Source organism: Anomaloglossus baeobatrachus, chromosome 6, assembly GCF_048569485.1.
Source record: "Anomaloglossus baeobatrachus isolate aAnoBae1 chromosome 6, aAnoBae1.hap1, whole genome shotgun sequence".
NCBI classification, from domain to species: Eukaryota; Metazoa; Chordata; class Amphibia; order Anura; family Aromobatidae; genus Anomaloglossus; species Anomaloglossus baeobatrachus.
This window is the reverse complement of record NC_134358.1, coordinates 51,470,921-51,488,791: the sequence shown is the minus strand read 5'-3', so window position 1 is coordinate 51,488,791 and position 17,871 is coordinate 51,470,921. Positions and strand designations below refer to the sequence as shown.

General features: G+C 50.9%; 1 protein-coding gene across 1 annotated transcript in view; it reads left to right on the top strand.

The window, feature by feature from the left end:
- Positions 1 to 17,871, top strand: part of TAF2 (TATA-box binding protein associated factor 2) — a 328,901-nt gene that overhangs the window by 219,352 nt on the left and 91,678 nt on the right. Inside the window, exon 20 of the mRNA XM_075316017.1 lies at positions 8,098 to 8,237. Coding sequence (XP_075172132.1) covers positions 8,098 to 8,237 — 140 coding nt within the window. The remainder of the gene's footprint in view (positions 1 to 8,097; positions 8,238 to 17,871) is intronic.

The following is a 17,871-nucleotide window of genomic DNA, read 5'->3' as shown; positions in this document are numbered from 1 at the left end:
TTTGTCATCCAGGGGGTGTATATGCTCGGAGGGAGGAGCTACACTTTTAGTGTAGTACTTTGTGTGTCCTCCGGAGGCAGAAGCTATACACCCATGGTCTGGGTCTCCCATGTCGGAACTATAAGAAAAAGAATTTACGGTAAGTAAACAAAATTCTCTTTTTTTGCATCTTGAGCTGTCGTATTCAATTATACCCTTTTTGGGTAAATACAATGTTTTAATCGTCTGTTATTGCATTTTAATGCAATGTTGCGGCATCTAAAAATACGTATTCTGGCATTTTTATTTTTTTCTCGCAACGCTGTGTCTTGATCAGATTAACTGATTTTATATTTTGATAGATCAGCCATTTCTGATCCCAAAAATACCAAATGTAGATCTTTTTTGTTTTATTTTCAATGGGGCAAAAGGGGTGGGGGGATTTGAACTTTTTATATTTTTTTTTCATATTTGTAAAACCTTTTTCTTTGTCGCTCCATTGGGAGACCCAGACAATTGACAATTGGGTGTATAGCTTCTGCCTCCGGAGGCCACACAAAGTTATTACACTTTAAAAAGTGTAACCCCTCCCCTCTGCTATACACCCTCCCGTGCATCACGGGCCCATCAGTTTTATGCTTTGTGTTGAAGGAGGCACATATTCACGCAAGCTCCACATTTTTGTCAGCAGCAGCTGCTGACTTTATCGGATGGAAGACAAGAGGGGCCCCAGGGCCCCCGGCATGCTCCCTTCTCACCCCACTTTGGTCGGCGGTGTTGTTAAGGTTGAGGTACCCATTGCGGGTACAAAGGCTGGAGCCACATGCCGTTATCCTTCCCCATCCCTTAGGGGCTCTGGGAGAAGTGGGATCCTAACCGGTCACCAGGCACTGGGACCGGGCTCCCTCCGCAGCCCCTGTGGGAACCTGACGGACAGGAGACTGGATGTCATCAGGGACAGGCCCTGCTTCTCTGAGGTACTCTGTGTCCCCTTGGGGACGGCACATAGAGCGCCTGTGGATCGGACGCTGCAGCAGCTGCTCTGTGTTTAGGGTCGCCGGGACTACCGCGCCGACCGCGCCTGTTTGCCGGCCGCGCTTATAAATCGAGTCCCCGGCTTTTGCGGCCTAGTACCGCATATTCCCGCCCCCGGGCCTGCCAGTCAGGGGCAAGGGCGGGACGCTAGACTGAACGTCAGCGGTGAGAGCGGGAGCATACTTAGTATCCTCCTCCCCCCTCACTGAGCACCGTGGGGCACCAGATTCCCGCACTTTCTGAGGCACGCCCACGGCTCCCTCCTCCTCTCAGAACGCTGGCAGCCATTGTTATTATCGCTGCTGCCGGAGGAGAACTTCAGATAGAGCTCCACAACTCTGGGAGGCCCAGGCAGGGAATCTGGTGGACACACAACCGCTGAACGCGGTCGGTAAGCCGCACCTGTTACAGGTGCTGGCCCCCCTGGGTGCCGCAGTGTATATATATATATCCATATTGGGTATACATTTGCTCTGCTCGGCCGCAGTATTTGCTTGGCTATATACCCTCACTGTTTGCTAAGAGGAGATAACAGCATGTCGTCTGCAAAAAGCAAGGGTGCCAAGGCACAGGCTTTTTTTGCAACTTGTACCTCTTGTGCGGCTATGTTACCTGCAGGTTCCACCTACCCTCATTGTGTGCAATGCTCGGCCCCTGTGACACTCACTCAGCCGGAGCCTCAGGCACTGGTGGGACCCTCGGCTCAGGTAGAACCACCGGCTGTCACTGTCCAGGTGGCAGGGACAGAGTTTGCAGTGTTGGCTGAGAAACTTTCTGAGTCCCTTTCACAATCCATGGCTCAGTCTATGGACAAATGGTCTGCTAAGATACTAGAAGCTTTGCAGTCCAGACCGGTAACACAGGCCCCGTGCACTGTTGAATCATTGAACCCAGGCCCACCTCGGTTGGAGCAGCAAACTGCTCCTGAGGTGACACATAGGTCCCACGGGGAGGACTCCGACTCGGACCGCAGTCACAGACCGTCTAAGCGGGCTCGCTGGGGACCCTCGTCCACTTCATCACGCTGCTCAGGGTCTCAGCATGAGGACTCTCTGGAGGATGAGGCGGAGGTTGCAGCTCAGGGCTCTGATCCTGACGGTGCTCTCAATCTTGATACACCTGAAGGAGACGCCATTGTAAATGTCCTTATAGCGTCCATTAACCAGGTGCTAGAACTCCCTCCTCCAACTCCACCTGTTGAGGAGTCAGATTCACAACAGGAGAAACACCAGTTTAGGTTTCCCAAACGTACAAGGAGTGCTTTTTTCGATCACTTTAACTTCAGAGATGCTGTCCGGAAGCACAGAGCATATCCGGACAAGCGCTTTACTAAGCGCCTTAAGGACACACGTTACCCCTTCCCACCTGACGTAGTTAAGGGTTGGGCTCAGTGTCCCAAGGTGGATCCTCCAGTCTCTAGGCTGGCGGCTAGATCCGTGGTATCAGTGGCAGATGGCTCATCGCTCAAAGATGCCACTGACAGGCAAATAGAGCTCCTGATGAAATCCATCTATGAAGCCATAGGTGCGTCTTTTGCTCCAGCATTTGCAGCCATGTGGGCACTCCAAGCTATCTCAGCTTGTCTGTCTGAGATTAATGCGGTCACACGCACCGCTACTCCGCAGGTCGTGTCTTTGACTTCTCAGGCGTCGGCTTTTTCGTCCTACGCCATGAACGCTGTCCTCGACTCGGTGAGCCGTACAGCGGTAGCATCCGCCAATTCGGTGGCAGTCCGCAGGGCCATGTGGCTACGCGAATGGAAGGCAGACTCTGCTTCCAAGAAGTTCTTAACCGGTTTGCCATTTTCCGGTGACCGCTTGTTTGGCGAGCAATTGGACGAAATTATCAAGCAATCCAAGGGAAAGGACTCGTCCTTACCCCAGTCTAAACCGAACAGACCTCAGCAGCGAAAGATTCAACCGAGGTTTCAGTCCTTTCGGCCCTCAGCCAGGTCCCATTCCTCCACGTCCAACAGGTCACAGAAGGGCCAGAGCAACTCTTCTGCATGGCGGTCTAAGTCACGTCCTAAAAAGACCGCCGGAGGAGCCGCCCCCAAGGCGGCCTCCTCATGACTTTCGGTCTCCACAAACCGCATCCTCGGTCGGTGGCAGGCTCTTCCGCTTTTGCGACGCCTGGTGGCCACATGTCCAAGACCGATGGGTGAGAGACATTCTGTCTCACGGTTACAGGATAGAGCTCAGTTCTCGTCCTCCGACTCGTTTCTTCAGAACATCTCCGCCCCCCGAGCGAGCCGATGCACTTTTTCAGGCGGTAAACACTCTGAAGGCAGAAGGAGTGGTGATTCCCGTTCCACCTCAGGAACATGGTCACGGCTTCTACTCCAACTTGTTCGTGGTGCCAAAAAAGGACGGATCATTCCGTCCCATTCTAGACCTCAAGCTGCTCAACAAGCATGTGAGCACCAGAAGGTTTCGGATGGAATCTCTCCGCTCAGTCATCGCCTCGATGTCGCAAGGAGACTTCCTAGCATCAATCGACATAAAAGATGCTTATCTCCATGTGCCGATCGCTCCCGAGCATCACCGCTTTCTGCGTTTCGCCATCAAGGACGAACACCTTCAGTTCGTGGCGCTGCCATTCGGCCTGGCGACAGCCCCACGGGTCTTCACCAAGGTCATGGCAGCAGTGGTGGCGGTCCTACACTCTCAGGGCCACTCGGTGATCCCTTACTTAGACGATCTTCTAGTCAAGGCACCCTCCAGGGTGGAATGCCAACACAGCCTGACCGTCACTCTGGAGACTCTCCAGAGGTTCGGGTGGATCATCAATTTCCCAAAGTCAAATTTGACACCGACCCAATCGCTGACTTACCTCGGGATGGAGTTTCATACCCTTTCAGCGATAGTGAAGCTCCCGCTGGACAAACAGCGTTCACTACAGACAGGGGTACAATCTCTTCTTCGGGGTCAGTCACACCCCTTGAGGCGCCTCATGCACTTCCTAGGGAAGATGGTGGCAGCAATGGAGGCAGTTCCTTTTGCGCAGTTTCATCTGCGTCCACTTCAATGGGACATCCTCCGCAAATGGGACAAGAGGCCGACGTCCCTAGACAGGAACGTTTCGCTGTCACGGACAGCCAAGACCTCTCTTCAGTGGTGGCTTCTTCCCACTTCCTTGTCGAAAGGAAAATCCTTCTTGCCCCCATCCTGGGCTGTGGTCACGACGGACGCGAGTCTGTCAGGGTGGGGAGCGGTCTTCCTCCACCACAGGGCTCAGGGAACCTGGACTCCGACAGAGTCCTCCCTTCAGATCAACGTTCTGGAGATAAGGGCAGTGTATCTGGCCCTAAAGGCGTTCCAGCGGTGGCTGGAGGGCAGGCAGATCCGAATACAGTCGGACAACGCCACGGCGGTTGCGTACATCAACCACCAGGGCGGCACACGCAGTCGTCAAGCCTTCCGAGAAGTTCAGCGGATTCTACTGTGGGCGGAAGCCACAGCCTCCACCATCTCCGCAGTTCACATCCCGGGCGTAGAAAACTGGGAAGCAGATTTTCTCAGTCGCCAGGGCATGGACGCAGGGGAATGGTCTCTTCACCCGGACGTGTTTCGGGAGATCTGTTGCCGCTGGGGAACGCCGGACGTCGATCTAATGGCGTCTCGGCACAACAACAAAGTCCCGGCATTCATGGCTCGGTCCAAGGATCACAGAGCTCTGGCGGCAGACGCGTTAGTTCAGGACTGGTCGCAGTTTCGACTGCCTTATGTATTTCCTCCTCTGGCACTGCTGCCCAGAGTATTACGCAAGATCAGGTCCGACTGCAGTCGCGCCATCCTCGTCGCTCCAGACTGGCCGAGGAGATCGTGGTACCCGGATCTGTGGCACCTCACGGTGGGTCAATCGTGGGCACTCCCAGACCGACCAGACTTGCTGTCTCAAGGGCCATTTTTCCATCTGAATTCTGCGGCCCTCAACCTGACTGTGTGGCCATTGAGTCCTGGCTCCTAGCGTCATCAGGGTTATCTCAAGATGTCATTGCCACTATGAGACAAGCCAGGAAACCAACGTCCGCCAAGATCTACCACAGGACTTGGAGGATCTTCTTATCCTGGTGCTCTGATCAGGGTTTCACTCCCTGGCCGTTTGCCTTGCCCACTTTTCTTTCTTTCCTTCAATCCGGAATGGACAAGGGCTTGTCTCTCGGCTCTCTCAAGGGACAAGTATCGGCGCTTTCCGTGTTTTTTCAAAAGCGTCTAGCCAGGCTTCCGCAGGTCCGCACGTTCCTGCAGGGGGTTTGCCACATAGTTCCACCTTACAAGCGTCCGCTAGAACCCTGGGATCTTAACAGGGTGCTGACGGCTCTCCAGAAGCCACCTTTCGAGCCGATGCGGGATGTCTCTCTATCTCGCCTTTCGCAGAAGGTGTCCTTCCTAGTGGCAGTCACATCACTTAGGAGAGTGTCTGAGCTAGCAGCGCTGTCATGCAAAGCCCCCTTCCTGGTGTTTCACCAGGATAAGGTGGTTCTGCGTCCGGTCCCGGAATTTCTCCCTAAGGTGGTATCCCCGTTTCATCTCAATCAGGATATCTCCTTACCTTCTTTTTGCCCTCATCCAGTTCACCAATGTGAAAAGGATTTGCACTTGTTAGATCTCGTGAGAGCACTCAGGCTCTACATTTCACGCACGGCGCCCCTGCGCCGTTCTGATGCGCTCTTTGTCCTTGTCGCTGGCCAGCGTAAGGGGTCGCAGGCTTCCAAGTCAACCTTGGCTAGGTGGATCAAGGAACCGATTCTTGAAGCCTACCGTTCGTCTGGGCTTCCGATTCCTTCAGGGCTGAAAGCCCATTCTACCAGAGCTGTAGGTGCGTCCTGGGCATTGCGGCACCAGGCTACGGCTCAGCAGGTGTGTCAGGCGGCTACCTGGTCGAGTCTGCACACTTTTACAAAACACTATCAGGTGCATGCCTATGCTTCGGCAGACGCCAGCCTAGATAGGCGAGTCCTTCAGGCGGCAGTGGCCCACCTGTAAGAGGGGGCCGTTTTTCGGCTCTTTTTATCGAGGTTTTCTTTTACCCACCCAGGGACTGCTTTTGGACATCCCAATTGTCTGGGTCTCCCAATGGAGCGACAAAGAAGAAGGGAATTTTGTTTACTTACCGTAAATTCCTTTTCTTCTAGCTCCTATTGGGAGACCCAGCTCCCGCCCCTGTTCCCTTCGGGCTGTTGTTCTTTTGTGTACACATGTTGTTCATGTTCAATTGTTCTTTGGTTCATGGTTAAAGTTCTCCGAACATCCTTCGGATTGAATTTACCTTAGACCAATTTATAAGTTTCCTCCTTCCTGCTTTGGCACCAAAACTGATGGGCCCGTGATGCACGGGAGGGTGTATAGCAGAGGGGAGGGGTTACACTTTTTAAAGTGTAATAACTTTGTGTGGCCTCCGGAGGCAGAAGCTATACACCCAATTGTCAATTGTCTGGGTCTCCCAATAGGAGCTAGAAGAAAAGGAATTTACGGTAAGTAAACAAAATTCCCTTCTTTATTGATCTTTTATTTACTTTTAATTTTTTATTAGTCCCCTTAGCTGCACTATCCGATCACTTCCACTGATCAGAGCGATGCTTCAGCTCACATTTATGGACGTACGTTGTTGTTGTTGTTGTTGTTGTTGTTGTTGTTGTTGTTGTTGTTGTTGTTGTTGTTGGTATCCCATAGAAAATGTTGATTCTTAAAGGAAACTATATGTTTATCTGTTGGGGTGTATTTTTGATCAGCCATTATGGCTGCAAAGTGTTGGCACCCTTGAAATTGTTCCAGAAAATGAAGTATTTCTACTAGAAAATTATTGCAATCACTCGTTTTGTTATACACGTGTTTATTTCCTTTCTTGTGTATTGGAACAACACAAAAAAAAAAAGAGGAAAAAATGGAAAATTGGACCTGATTTCACACAAAACTCAGACTACAATAGCACAACCTTTTAGATGAATCTATGAGATATACAGTACAGACCAAAAGTTTGGACACACCTTTTAATTCAAAGAGTTTTCTTTATTTTCATGACTTTGAAAATTGTAGATTCACATTGAAGGCATCAAAACTATGGATTAACACATGTGGAATGAAATACTTAACAAAAAAGTGTGAAACAACTGAAAATATGTCTTATATTCTAGGTTCTTCAAAGTTGCCACCTTTTGCTTTGATTACTGCTTTGTACACTCTTGGCATTCTCTTGATGAGCTTCAAGAGGTAGTCACCGGAAATGGTCTTCCAACAGTCTTGAAGGAGTTCCCAGAGATGCTTAGCACTTGTTGGTCTTTTTGCCTTCACTCTACGGTCCAGCTCACCCCAAACCATCTCGATTGGGTTCAGGTCTGGTGACTGTGGAGGCCGGGTCATCTGGCGTAGCACCCCATCACTGTCCTTCTTAGTCAGGTAGCCCTTACACAGCCTGGAGCTGTGTTTGGGGTCATTGTGCTGTTGAAAAATAAATGATGGTCCAACTAAACGCAAACCGGATGGAATAGCACGCCGCTGCAAGATGCTGTGGTAGCCATGCTTGTTCAGTATACCTTCAATTTTGAATAAATCCCCAACAGTGTCACCAGCAAAGCCCCCCCACACTATCACACCTCCTCCTCCATGCTTCACGGTGGGGACCAGCCATGTAGAGTCCATCCGTTCACCTTTTCTACAAAGACACGGTGGTTGGATCCAAAGATCTCAAATTTGGACTCATCAGACCAAAGCACAGATTTCCACTGGTCTAATGTCCATTCCTTGTGTTCTTTAGCCCAAACAAGTCTCTTCTGCTTGTTGCCTGTCCTTAGCAGTGGTCTCCTAGCAGCTATTTTACCAGGAAGGCCTGCTGTACAAAGTCTCCTCTTAATAGTTGTTCTAGGGATGAGAAGGTGTGTCCAAACTTTTGGTCTGTACTGTATGTTGTTAATTGGATCGATCATCCAACATCAGATAAATATCTGGATAAACGTCTTAAAAAAATAAATAAATAAATAAAATACTCGAGAAATCCTACATGCAGACAAATATCTCCACCTCGTCAGTGAAGCCGTAGAAGCTGCTATTTGGGCTTTTATACTGTTCCCCTCTTGTCTTGCAGCTGTTTGAGAGCAATCCGCGTCCTTCAAAAGAACGGCCACGTCCCGAGCGATCCGAGACTCTTCAAGTCGTACGCCGAGAATGGACACTTCGTAGAAGTCCGTGTGGCGGCCTTGGAAGCTGTCGTTGACTACACGAAGGGTGAGCCTCATATCATCCAGGTTCATACATGTCTGTTCCTTTGGATAATGATACACAGCTGCTATGCACCGTATTTTTCTGATTATAAGACGCACTTTTCCTCCCAAAAATTTGGGAGGAAAATGAGGGGTGCATCTTAAAATCCGAATATGGCTTACCAGGGGACTGTCTGTGCAGTGACCAGGTGTGTTCGGGCGGCCGGGTGCCTGTGGCTGCGTGCGGGCGGGTGCCTGTCGGTGCCGGCTGCCTCTCTGTCCTGGAGGCCGGCTGTCTCCTGGACAGGCGGGCGGCCTGCTGGCTGCCACTCTGTGCATGCGGGCGGGTGGCTGTGCGGACTGTGGTGGCTGTGCGGCAGGTGTCCCAGTGTGTCTGAAGTCCCACTTTCAAATGATGGTGCCAGGAGTCAGCGCGTGCGCAGATGGAGCCTTTGGATGAGGGCTCCATCTGCGCATGCGCAGTTCCAGGCGCCATCATTTGAACCGGGACCGCGGACAGTTTGGGACACGCACCACACCGGCCTGCTTCACCAATGACCCGCCGCTACTGCTGCCACTGCTGACCCGCCACTGCTGCTGCCACTACTGACCCGCCGCCGCTGCTGCTGCTGCCACTACTGACCCGCCGCCGCTGCTGCTGCCACTACTGACCCGCCGCCGCTGCTGCCACTACTGACCCTCCACCGCTGCTGCCACTACTAACCTGCTGCCGCCACTGACCCGCCGCCACTGACCCGCCACCGCTGCTGCTTCCACTGACCCGTTGCCGCCATGGACCCGCCGCTGCTGCCAGCACAACCTCTGTGACCCCACTCCACTACCGCTGCTGCCTCCCTCCAGTAAGACAACACTTGTCTTGACCCCATTTTTATTTTTTTTTTACCTTTTTTTTTAGCTCTAAATTTGGGGTGCGTCTTATAAAACGAAAAATATAGTATTCTTTCTTTCTTTCTCTCATATCGTACATTCACATTTTCTGTAGTGCAGAAGTGCGCACAATAATAATGTTCTTACAGATATCTCATACCAGATTCTGCTTTTATAAGCAGCATGGGTCGGCCACGGTCCGCTGCGGAAGTCACAGACAGGTCCTATAGGGCATAGTGCATACGGCATCTTATTAAAAAAATGAAAAATAAAAATGGCTCAATAAATGTTAGAAATAACGAGCGTGTGCACTGCAATGTCAACACTACTTGTGCACATGTTCAGTCTTTTTTTAACTTCTTTTAACCACTTTATAAAGAATGAATGAATGACCTGTCCATTCTTCAGGTGGGTTTCACTTGGAATCCGCCAATTTTTTATATATCTAATTAAAAGATAGAAGAAAGTAAGATGGTGCAAAAATAACAAAAAACACAACGAAAAAGATGCAAAGATGCTTCAGAAAAACCATTCACGTTGGCTGACATAAAGGGAACCTGTCACGTCGGCTGACATAAAGGGAACCTGTCACGTCGGCTGACATAAAGGGAACCTGTCACGTCGGCTGACATAAAGGGAACCTGTCACGTCGGTTGACCTAAAGGGAACCTGTCACGTCGGCTGACCTAAAGGGAACCTGTCACGTCGGCTGACATAAAGGGAACCTGTCGAGTCGGATAACGTAAAGGGAACCTTTCACATCGGATTACATAAAGGGGACCTGTCGGATCGGATGACTTAAATGGAACCGGTCACATCTGGTGACGCAGAAGGAACCTGTCACGTCGGATGACGCAAAGGGAACCTGTGACGTCGGATGACGCAAAGGGAACCTGTGACGTCGGATGACGCAAAGGGAACCTGTCACGTCGGATGACGCAAAGGGAACCTGTCACGTCGGATGACGCAAAGGGAACCTGTCACGTCGGATGACGCAAAGGGAACCTGTCACGTCGGATGACGCAAAGGGAACCTGTCACGTCGGATGACGCAAAGGGAACCTGTCACGTCGGATGACGCAAAGGGAACCTGTCACGTCGGATGACGCAAAGGGAACCTGTCATGTCGGATGACGCAAAGGGAACCTGTCACGTCGGCTGACATAAAGGGAACCTGTCACGTCGGCTGACCTAAAGGGAACCTGTCACGTCGGCTGACCTAAAGGGAACCTGTCACGTCGGATAACACTATTAAGCTGCAGATATCAGGTTAATCAGCAGATTTATAGCATGAAGGTGCCCAGTCGCCATACTGAAAGTGCGGCTCTTTCATCTTGACCTTTATTCCTCCCGGCAGCCGCCGGCTTTCAGTCAGAGGCACGTGGTGCAGTCACCGCTCACTACACATCGAGCAGCGACTGTTGTCACTGCCTGATGGCCGGCTCTGTACTGAAGCACTGTATAGCCGACTGTCAGTCCGTGCCGGAGCGTGGTTACAGCTGCCACTCTATTGTGAGCAGGGTCTGTCCCCTCCGGGTCGCCTCTGATTGCCGGGAGGAATAAAGTTTATTTTCGCCAGGGAACTGCACTTTTTCAGTAAGGTGACCGAGCGCTTTTCTAACACTATAAATCTGCAGATTAACCCTGTATGTGCCTATTAAGTGCGTAATTTGAAGTGATCAGTTCCCTTTAAATAATATGTTTGGCCCTGTAGATGTATTCCAATCCGAATTTCGGATTTACCTTTGATCCACTGAAAGGCTTATTGAACTAATGGATACATGGTCTATCCACAAAATTAAAAAAAAAATGGCTAGAACCTTTGCCACTCCAGCTATTGTAAAGTACTACCACTCCCAGCATTTGGCCTGTTGGGAGCACTGGTTGCAGATCCCGGTGATGCATAAGCTGCAGTTTTGGTGGAGTCGCTCTTTAAGACCCCTGAAGTTTGTTTCCATCACTTCTTCGCTCACACTCCGGCGCTGTCAGCCCTCACTTTAGCTTCAGAGGAGCAGCCGGATGGTGCGTTCCCTGGCGCTGTCCGGCTTCGTCACACCGCAAATCACTTCATCACCCCCGAGGTGTGTGCAGCCTACAGGGTGTGTGTGACGGCCGACGGGACTCCTGCCGAATACCAGCTCCAATGTTCCCATAAACGACTAGAACAGCCGTAAAGCATAGCTGAACTGTCAGAAAACTTTGACATCGGAGATATTTTCATAGATGAGGTCCGGCTAAAGAGAGCCCACCGTTCGCTATCATAATGTAGAAGCTTATAGACAAGCAGGGCTCTCCTCCCACACGTAAGAAGGCGGGGTATTCTGGTTTGAGGAAATAAACGATAGTAGTATTTCACTATAGAAAAGAATTATCACAAAGGAGATCACATAGGAGATTTCATTATTTAAAGCCTGCCCCAGTCATCTGACAGACACAACACACAGGCAATATCCATGGGCCTCCCCAGCCTGAGAATACTATCCCCCAGCTGTCAGGCTTTATCATGGCTGGGTATCACAATTGGGGGGACAACCCATTGGGCTTTTAATTATTTATTTAAATAATTAAAAAAATCCACATGCAGTTCCTCTTAGTTTGATACACAGCCAAGATAAGCACACGGCTCGGGGCTGCAGCCTGTAGCCATATGTTTTCTGTGCTGGGTATCGTAATACGGGGGGGATTTTTCCCCAAGTATGTGTTTTATTTTTATACTACGCATATAGCATCTGTGATTGGAAGAAGTCAGACACGCTGTCACAGATGATGGGGGCGCGTCTGACTGCAACCAATCACAGGCACCGGTGGGTGGGGAAGCAGTGCATATGCATGAAGGCAAATGAGCGGCCCCAGGAGTGAATGGGCAGCCTGGGAGCAGTGTACAGCTGATCCAGAGCCTTAGTAAGTACAGTGCGCCTGCTCCTATCCCTCTACCCCTTCTACCACCATTTTTAATCCCCGGATACTGGTCCCCATAGACTTATGTGGGATCCAGCCAGATAAACAAGATCAGTCCCGAACTGTAACCCCAGGTGTGTTTTTTTTTTTTTTTTTTGTTCTTTCTGTTTCAAACAAACAGCCTGTCCTGATTATCTGTGATTCCACCCATTAGTAGACACAACCCCCTTATGTACAGAGAGTTTTTTGTTTCTGCAGTTTACACCTCGTTGCTTCGTTACCGGCAAGTTTAGAGGTGGCCGGTTTCCTAGGTAAGGATCAGGTGCTTGCGAGGGTTGCTCTGAAGCTGGCCAGGCCCGCTTCAGTGCCTGCCCTATGCTTCTCTGCTACCAAGAGAGCACAGACTTCGAGCTAGAGGCTCAGCCATGCCACCAGCCGGAACTGTCAATCTCTAGGAGCGCACTGACCACGCTGGCAACTAGGAAGTCGTGAGATGGTGGAGTGGTTGCCTCTGAACATAGGAACTGTCATGATTGTGTCCCGCTCTGGGTAGACCTCATGCTATTCTGGGACCAGAAGGCCACAACATCTTATTGTGTTTGAGTGAAATCTACTTGCTTTTAGTGCTGTAGGTATTAAGGGCTGTTTTGTACCTTGTTGTCCATTGTAGCCTTGATCCCAGGTGCAGCTCTTTTGTGACCACTCCCCTTCACCATAAAGAGTCACGTGTCTTACCACCTGACGCCGGTCATAGAATCTTCATTCTTAGGCTACAGTTCCACTTACGCATAGCTTCCGATGTGAGAGCATCAGAAGCGATATGCCAATGACCCTCTGCTGAGAGCATCAGCCGAGGGTCATACAACTGTGATCCGCTCTTGCGATCATATCATAGCTGCGGAGAAAAGGGTGGGAGCACTTTCTCCCCATCTCCTCTGCGGCCTGTCTCAACGTACATCGCACTGCAGTCGAATGATATGCGAGTGCAGTGCAATGTTTCACACGCCCCCATAGACTTGTATGGGGGTGCATGAGCCGAGAATTGCTGCCAAACGCAGCGTGCTGCAATTTATTTCTCAGACCGATACGGCAGGAAAACTCAAACGCAGATGGATATTGCCCCATAGTTTTGCACTGGTGCGAGTGCAGTCCGATGTTTTATCGGATTGTAGTCATCCGTGCAAAACTGAAGTGTAACCGCACCCTTATGCTGACCATTTTTAAAGTAGCCAGTCTCTGGAAAAAGAAGCAGAGGAGTCGTGACAGTTGCACTGTGATGTTAGCTGCATTGCAGGACCTTAGAGTGTTTTCCTTTTGAGTCTATTTTTCCTCTGTCTTTCTTCCCTTGAGTTGTACTACTGCAGTGATGAGACTAGTGCTCTTGCTTGCCTGCTCACTAGCCAGGGTGAGTTCAGGGCAATTAAAGGCCGGGGCATGTGATCGTCAAAGGTGGGGAAGGACCCATATAGGGATGTTGGGGAGTCCAGGCATCCGCCTCAGGGAAGTGACCCTGGCCCCCCTCCTTAACACCAGTGCTTACCGTTGTATCGCGTTCCCTGTGTGTTGTGGCGCTTGCCTGGAGTTCCCTTATACTTGGCAGAACTCTGGTAGTCACTGCGTGAAAAGGATATGCAATAACCCCTTTAACTGTGAGTCCGTTGCACTAGCGCAGCAAAAAATTTCCAGGTCTGTGGATTTGGTGGCAGTAGAGGCCATCATTATGTTATTATTGGGAGAACACTGATTCCCCATTATTTATACCAGGCACTGCTTTGCTACGATTATCAGCGCCTGCGCCTGCTATTATTTCTTAGTTGCGTTAACTTAAAGGAGTTGTTTAGGATAAGAAAAATACATCTTCTTTCTGTCAGAAACAGCGCAACCCTCATCCTCCTGCAGCCGCTTACCCCAAAGTTAGAGAAACACTGATCTATCACTGCCATCATCTGTACTCCAAATAAATACTGTCTGATATCAATGCTGCTGAAGGCAGGAGAATAGCCCGAGGAGAAGCCGGGGTGTGGACGTTACTTTCATGCCATTTATTTTTACAGGAGTGACAACAAATCTCCTAATAAAGTTGCTTGCAAAGTTTCCTAACTTTTCACACTGGAGAAAATTCTTAAAAAGTTTAATCACTTTTTAATGACTTAACACTGATATCTGTCTACAGTGCAGATAGTGGTATATCAGTATTAGTGATGAGCGAGCACTACCATGCTCAGGTCTCGTAACGAGCAGTTGGATGCGACTCATGCACAGAATATTATAGAAGTCAACGGGAAGATTTCCCAGAAAAATGCTAATATTCCCCATTGACTTCCATAATACTTGAGAATTCGAGTTGCGCTCATCCGGGCATAAACTGCCAGTTACGAGCACCTGAGCATGGTAGTGCCCGCTCATCACTAGTTACGGACTCCCGAGCATGGTAGTGTCCGCTCATCACTAGTTACGGATTCCCGAGCATGGTAGTGCCCGCTCATCAGTAGTTACGAGTACTGAGCCCCCGAGCATGGTAGTGCCCGCTCATCAGTAGTTACGAGTACTGAGCACCTGAGCATGGTAGTGCTCGCTCATCACTAGTAACGAGTACTGAGCCCCTGAGCATGGTAGAGCCCGCTCATCACTAGTTACGAGTACTGAGCACCCGAGCATGGTAGTGCCCGCTCATCACTAGTTACGAGTACTGAGCACCCGAGCATGGTAGTGCCCGCTCATCACTAGTTACGAGTACTGAGCCCCCGAGCATGGTAGTGCTCGCTCATCACTAGTTACGAGTACTGAGCAACTGAGCATGGTAGTGCCCGCTCATCACTAGTTACGAGTACCAAGCACCCGAGCATGGTAGTGCCCGCTCATCACTAGTTACGAGTACCAAGCACCTGAGCATGGTAGTGCCCGCTCATCACTAGTTATGAGTACTGAGCCCCCGAGCATGGTAGTGCCCGCTCATCACTAGTTACGAGTACTGAGCACCCGAGCATGGTAGTGCCCGCTCATCACTAGTTACGAGTACTGAGCCCCCGAGCATGGTAGTGCCCACTCATCACTAGTTACGAGTACTGAGCACCCGAGCATGGTAGTGCCCGCTCATCACTAGTTACGAGTACTGAGCATGGTAGTGCTCACTCATCACTAGTTACGAGTACTGAGCACCCGAGCATGGTAGTGCTCGCTCATCACTAGTTACGAGTACTGAGCAACTGAGCATGGTAGTGCTCACTCATCACTAGTTACGAGTACCAAGCACCCGAGCATGGTAGTGCCCGCTCATCACTAGTTACGAGTACCAAGCACCTGAGCATGGTAGTGCCCGCTCATCACTAGTTACGAGTACTGAGCCCCCGAGCATGGTAGTGCCCGCTCATCACTAGTTACGAGTACTGAGCACCTGAGCATGGTAGTGCCCCCTCATCACTAGTTACGAGTACTGAGCACCTGAGCATGGTAGAGCACGCTCATCACTAGTTACGAGTACTGAGCCCCCGAGCATGGTAGTGCTCGCTCATCACTAGTTACGAGTACTGAGCCCCCCGAGCATGGTAGTGCTCGCTCATCACTAGTTACGAGTACTGAGCACCTGAGCATGGTAGTGCCCGCTCATCACTAGTTACGAGTACTGAGCCCCCGAGCATGGTAGTGCTCGCTCATCACTAGTTACGAGTACTGAGCACCCGAGCATGGTAGTGCCCGCTCATCACTAGTTACGAGTACTGAGCCCCCGAGCATGGTAGTGCTCGCTCATCACTAGTTACGAGTACTGAGCCCCCGAGCATGGTAGTGCTCGCTCATCACTAATTATCAGTACTGAGCCCCTGAGCATGGTAGTGCTCGCTCATCACTAGTTACGAGTACTGAGCACCCGAGCATGGTAGTGCTCGCTCATCACTAGTAACGAGTACTGAGCACCCGAGCATGGTAGTGCTCGCTCATCACTAGTTACGAGTACTGAGCAACTGAGCATAGTAGTGCTCACTCATCACAAGTTACGAGTACTGAGCACCCGAGCATGGTAGTGCCCGCTCATCACTAGTTACCAGTACTGAGCACCTGAGCATGGTAGTGCCCGCTCATCACTAGTTACGAGTACAGAGCACCCGAGCATGGTAGTGCTCGCTCATCACTAGTTACGAGTACTGAGCCCCCGAGCATGGCAGTGCCCCCTCATCACTAGTTACAAGTACTGAGCCCCCGAGCATGGCAGTGCCCCCTCATCACTAGTTACGAGTACTGAGCCCCCGAGCATGGTAGTGCTCACTCATCACTAGTTACGGGTACCGAGCATGGTAGTGCCCGCTCATCACTAGTTACAAGCACCCGAGCATGGTAGTGCTCGCTCATCACTAGTTACGCGTACTGAGCCCCCGAGCATGGTAGTGCTCGCTCATCACTAGTTACGAGTACTGAGCCCCCGAGCATGGTAGTGCCCGCTCATCACTAGTTACGAGTACTGAGCCCCCGAGCATGGTAGTGCTCGCTCATCACTAGTTACGAGTACTGAGCCCCCGAGCATGGTAGTGCTCGCTCATCACTAGTTATCAGTACTGAGCCCCTGAGCATGGTAGTGCTCGCTCATCACTAGTTACGAGTACTGAGCACCCGAGCATGGTAGTGCTCGCTCATCACTAGTTACGGGTACCGAGCATGGTAGTGCCCGCTCATCACTAGTTACAAGCACCCGAGCATGGTAGTGCTCGCTCATCACTAGTTACGAGTACTGAGCACCCGAGCATGGTAGTGCCCGCTCATCACTAGTTACGAGTACTGAGCCCCCGAGCATGGTAGTGCTCGCTCATCACTAGTTACGAGTACTGAGCCCCCGAGCATGGTAGTGCTCGCTCATCACTAGTTATCAGTACTGAGCCCCTGAGCATGGTAGTGCTCGCTCATCACTAGTTACGAGTACTGAGCACCCGAGCATGGTAGTGCTCGCTCATCACTAGTAACGAGTACTGAGCACCCGAGCATGGTAGTGCTCGCTCATCACTAGTTACGAGTACTGAGCAACTGAGCATAGTAGTGCTCACTCATCACAAGTTACGAGTACTGAGCACCCGAGCATGGTAGTGCCCGCTCATCACTAGTTACCAGTACTGAGCACCTGAGCATGGTAGTGCCCGCTCATCACTAGTTACGAGTACAGAGCACCCGAGCATGGTAGTGCTCGCTCATCACTAGTTACGAGTACTGAGCCCCCGAGCATGGCAGTGCCCCCTCATCACTAGTTACAAGTACTGAGCCCCCGAGCATGGCAGTGCCCCCTCATCACTAGTTACGAGTACTGAGCCCCCGAGCATGGTAGTGCTCACTCATCACTAGTTACGGGTACCGAGCATGGTAGTGCCCGCTCATCACTAGTTACAAGCACCCGAGCATGGTAGTGCTCGCTCATCACTAGTTACGCGTACTGAGCCCCCGAGCATGGTAGTGCCCGCTCATCACTAGTTACGAGTACTGAGCACCTGAGCATGGTAGTGCCCGCTCATCACTAGTTACGAGTACTGAGCACCTGAGCATGGTAGTGCTCGCTCATCACTAGTAACGAGTACTGAGCACCCGAGCATGGTAGTGCTCGCTCATCACTAGTTATCAGTACTGAGCCCCTGAGCATGGTAGTGCCCGCTCATCACTAGTTATCAGTACTGAGCCCCTGAGCATGGTAGTGCTCGCTCATTACTAGTTACAAGCACCTGAGCATGGTAGTGCTCGCTCATTACTAGTTACAAGCACCTGAGCATGGTAGTCCTATGATGTCGTACCTATAAGTCAGTGCCATGACATGTGCCGCAGGGAGCTGTAGGTCTGATGTAGTGTAAAGCCAGCCGAACAGAGCATGTCACCTGCCCTGTATGAATGATCCTTCTCGGCTGT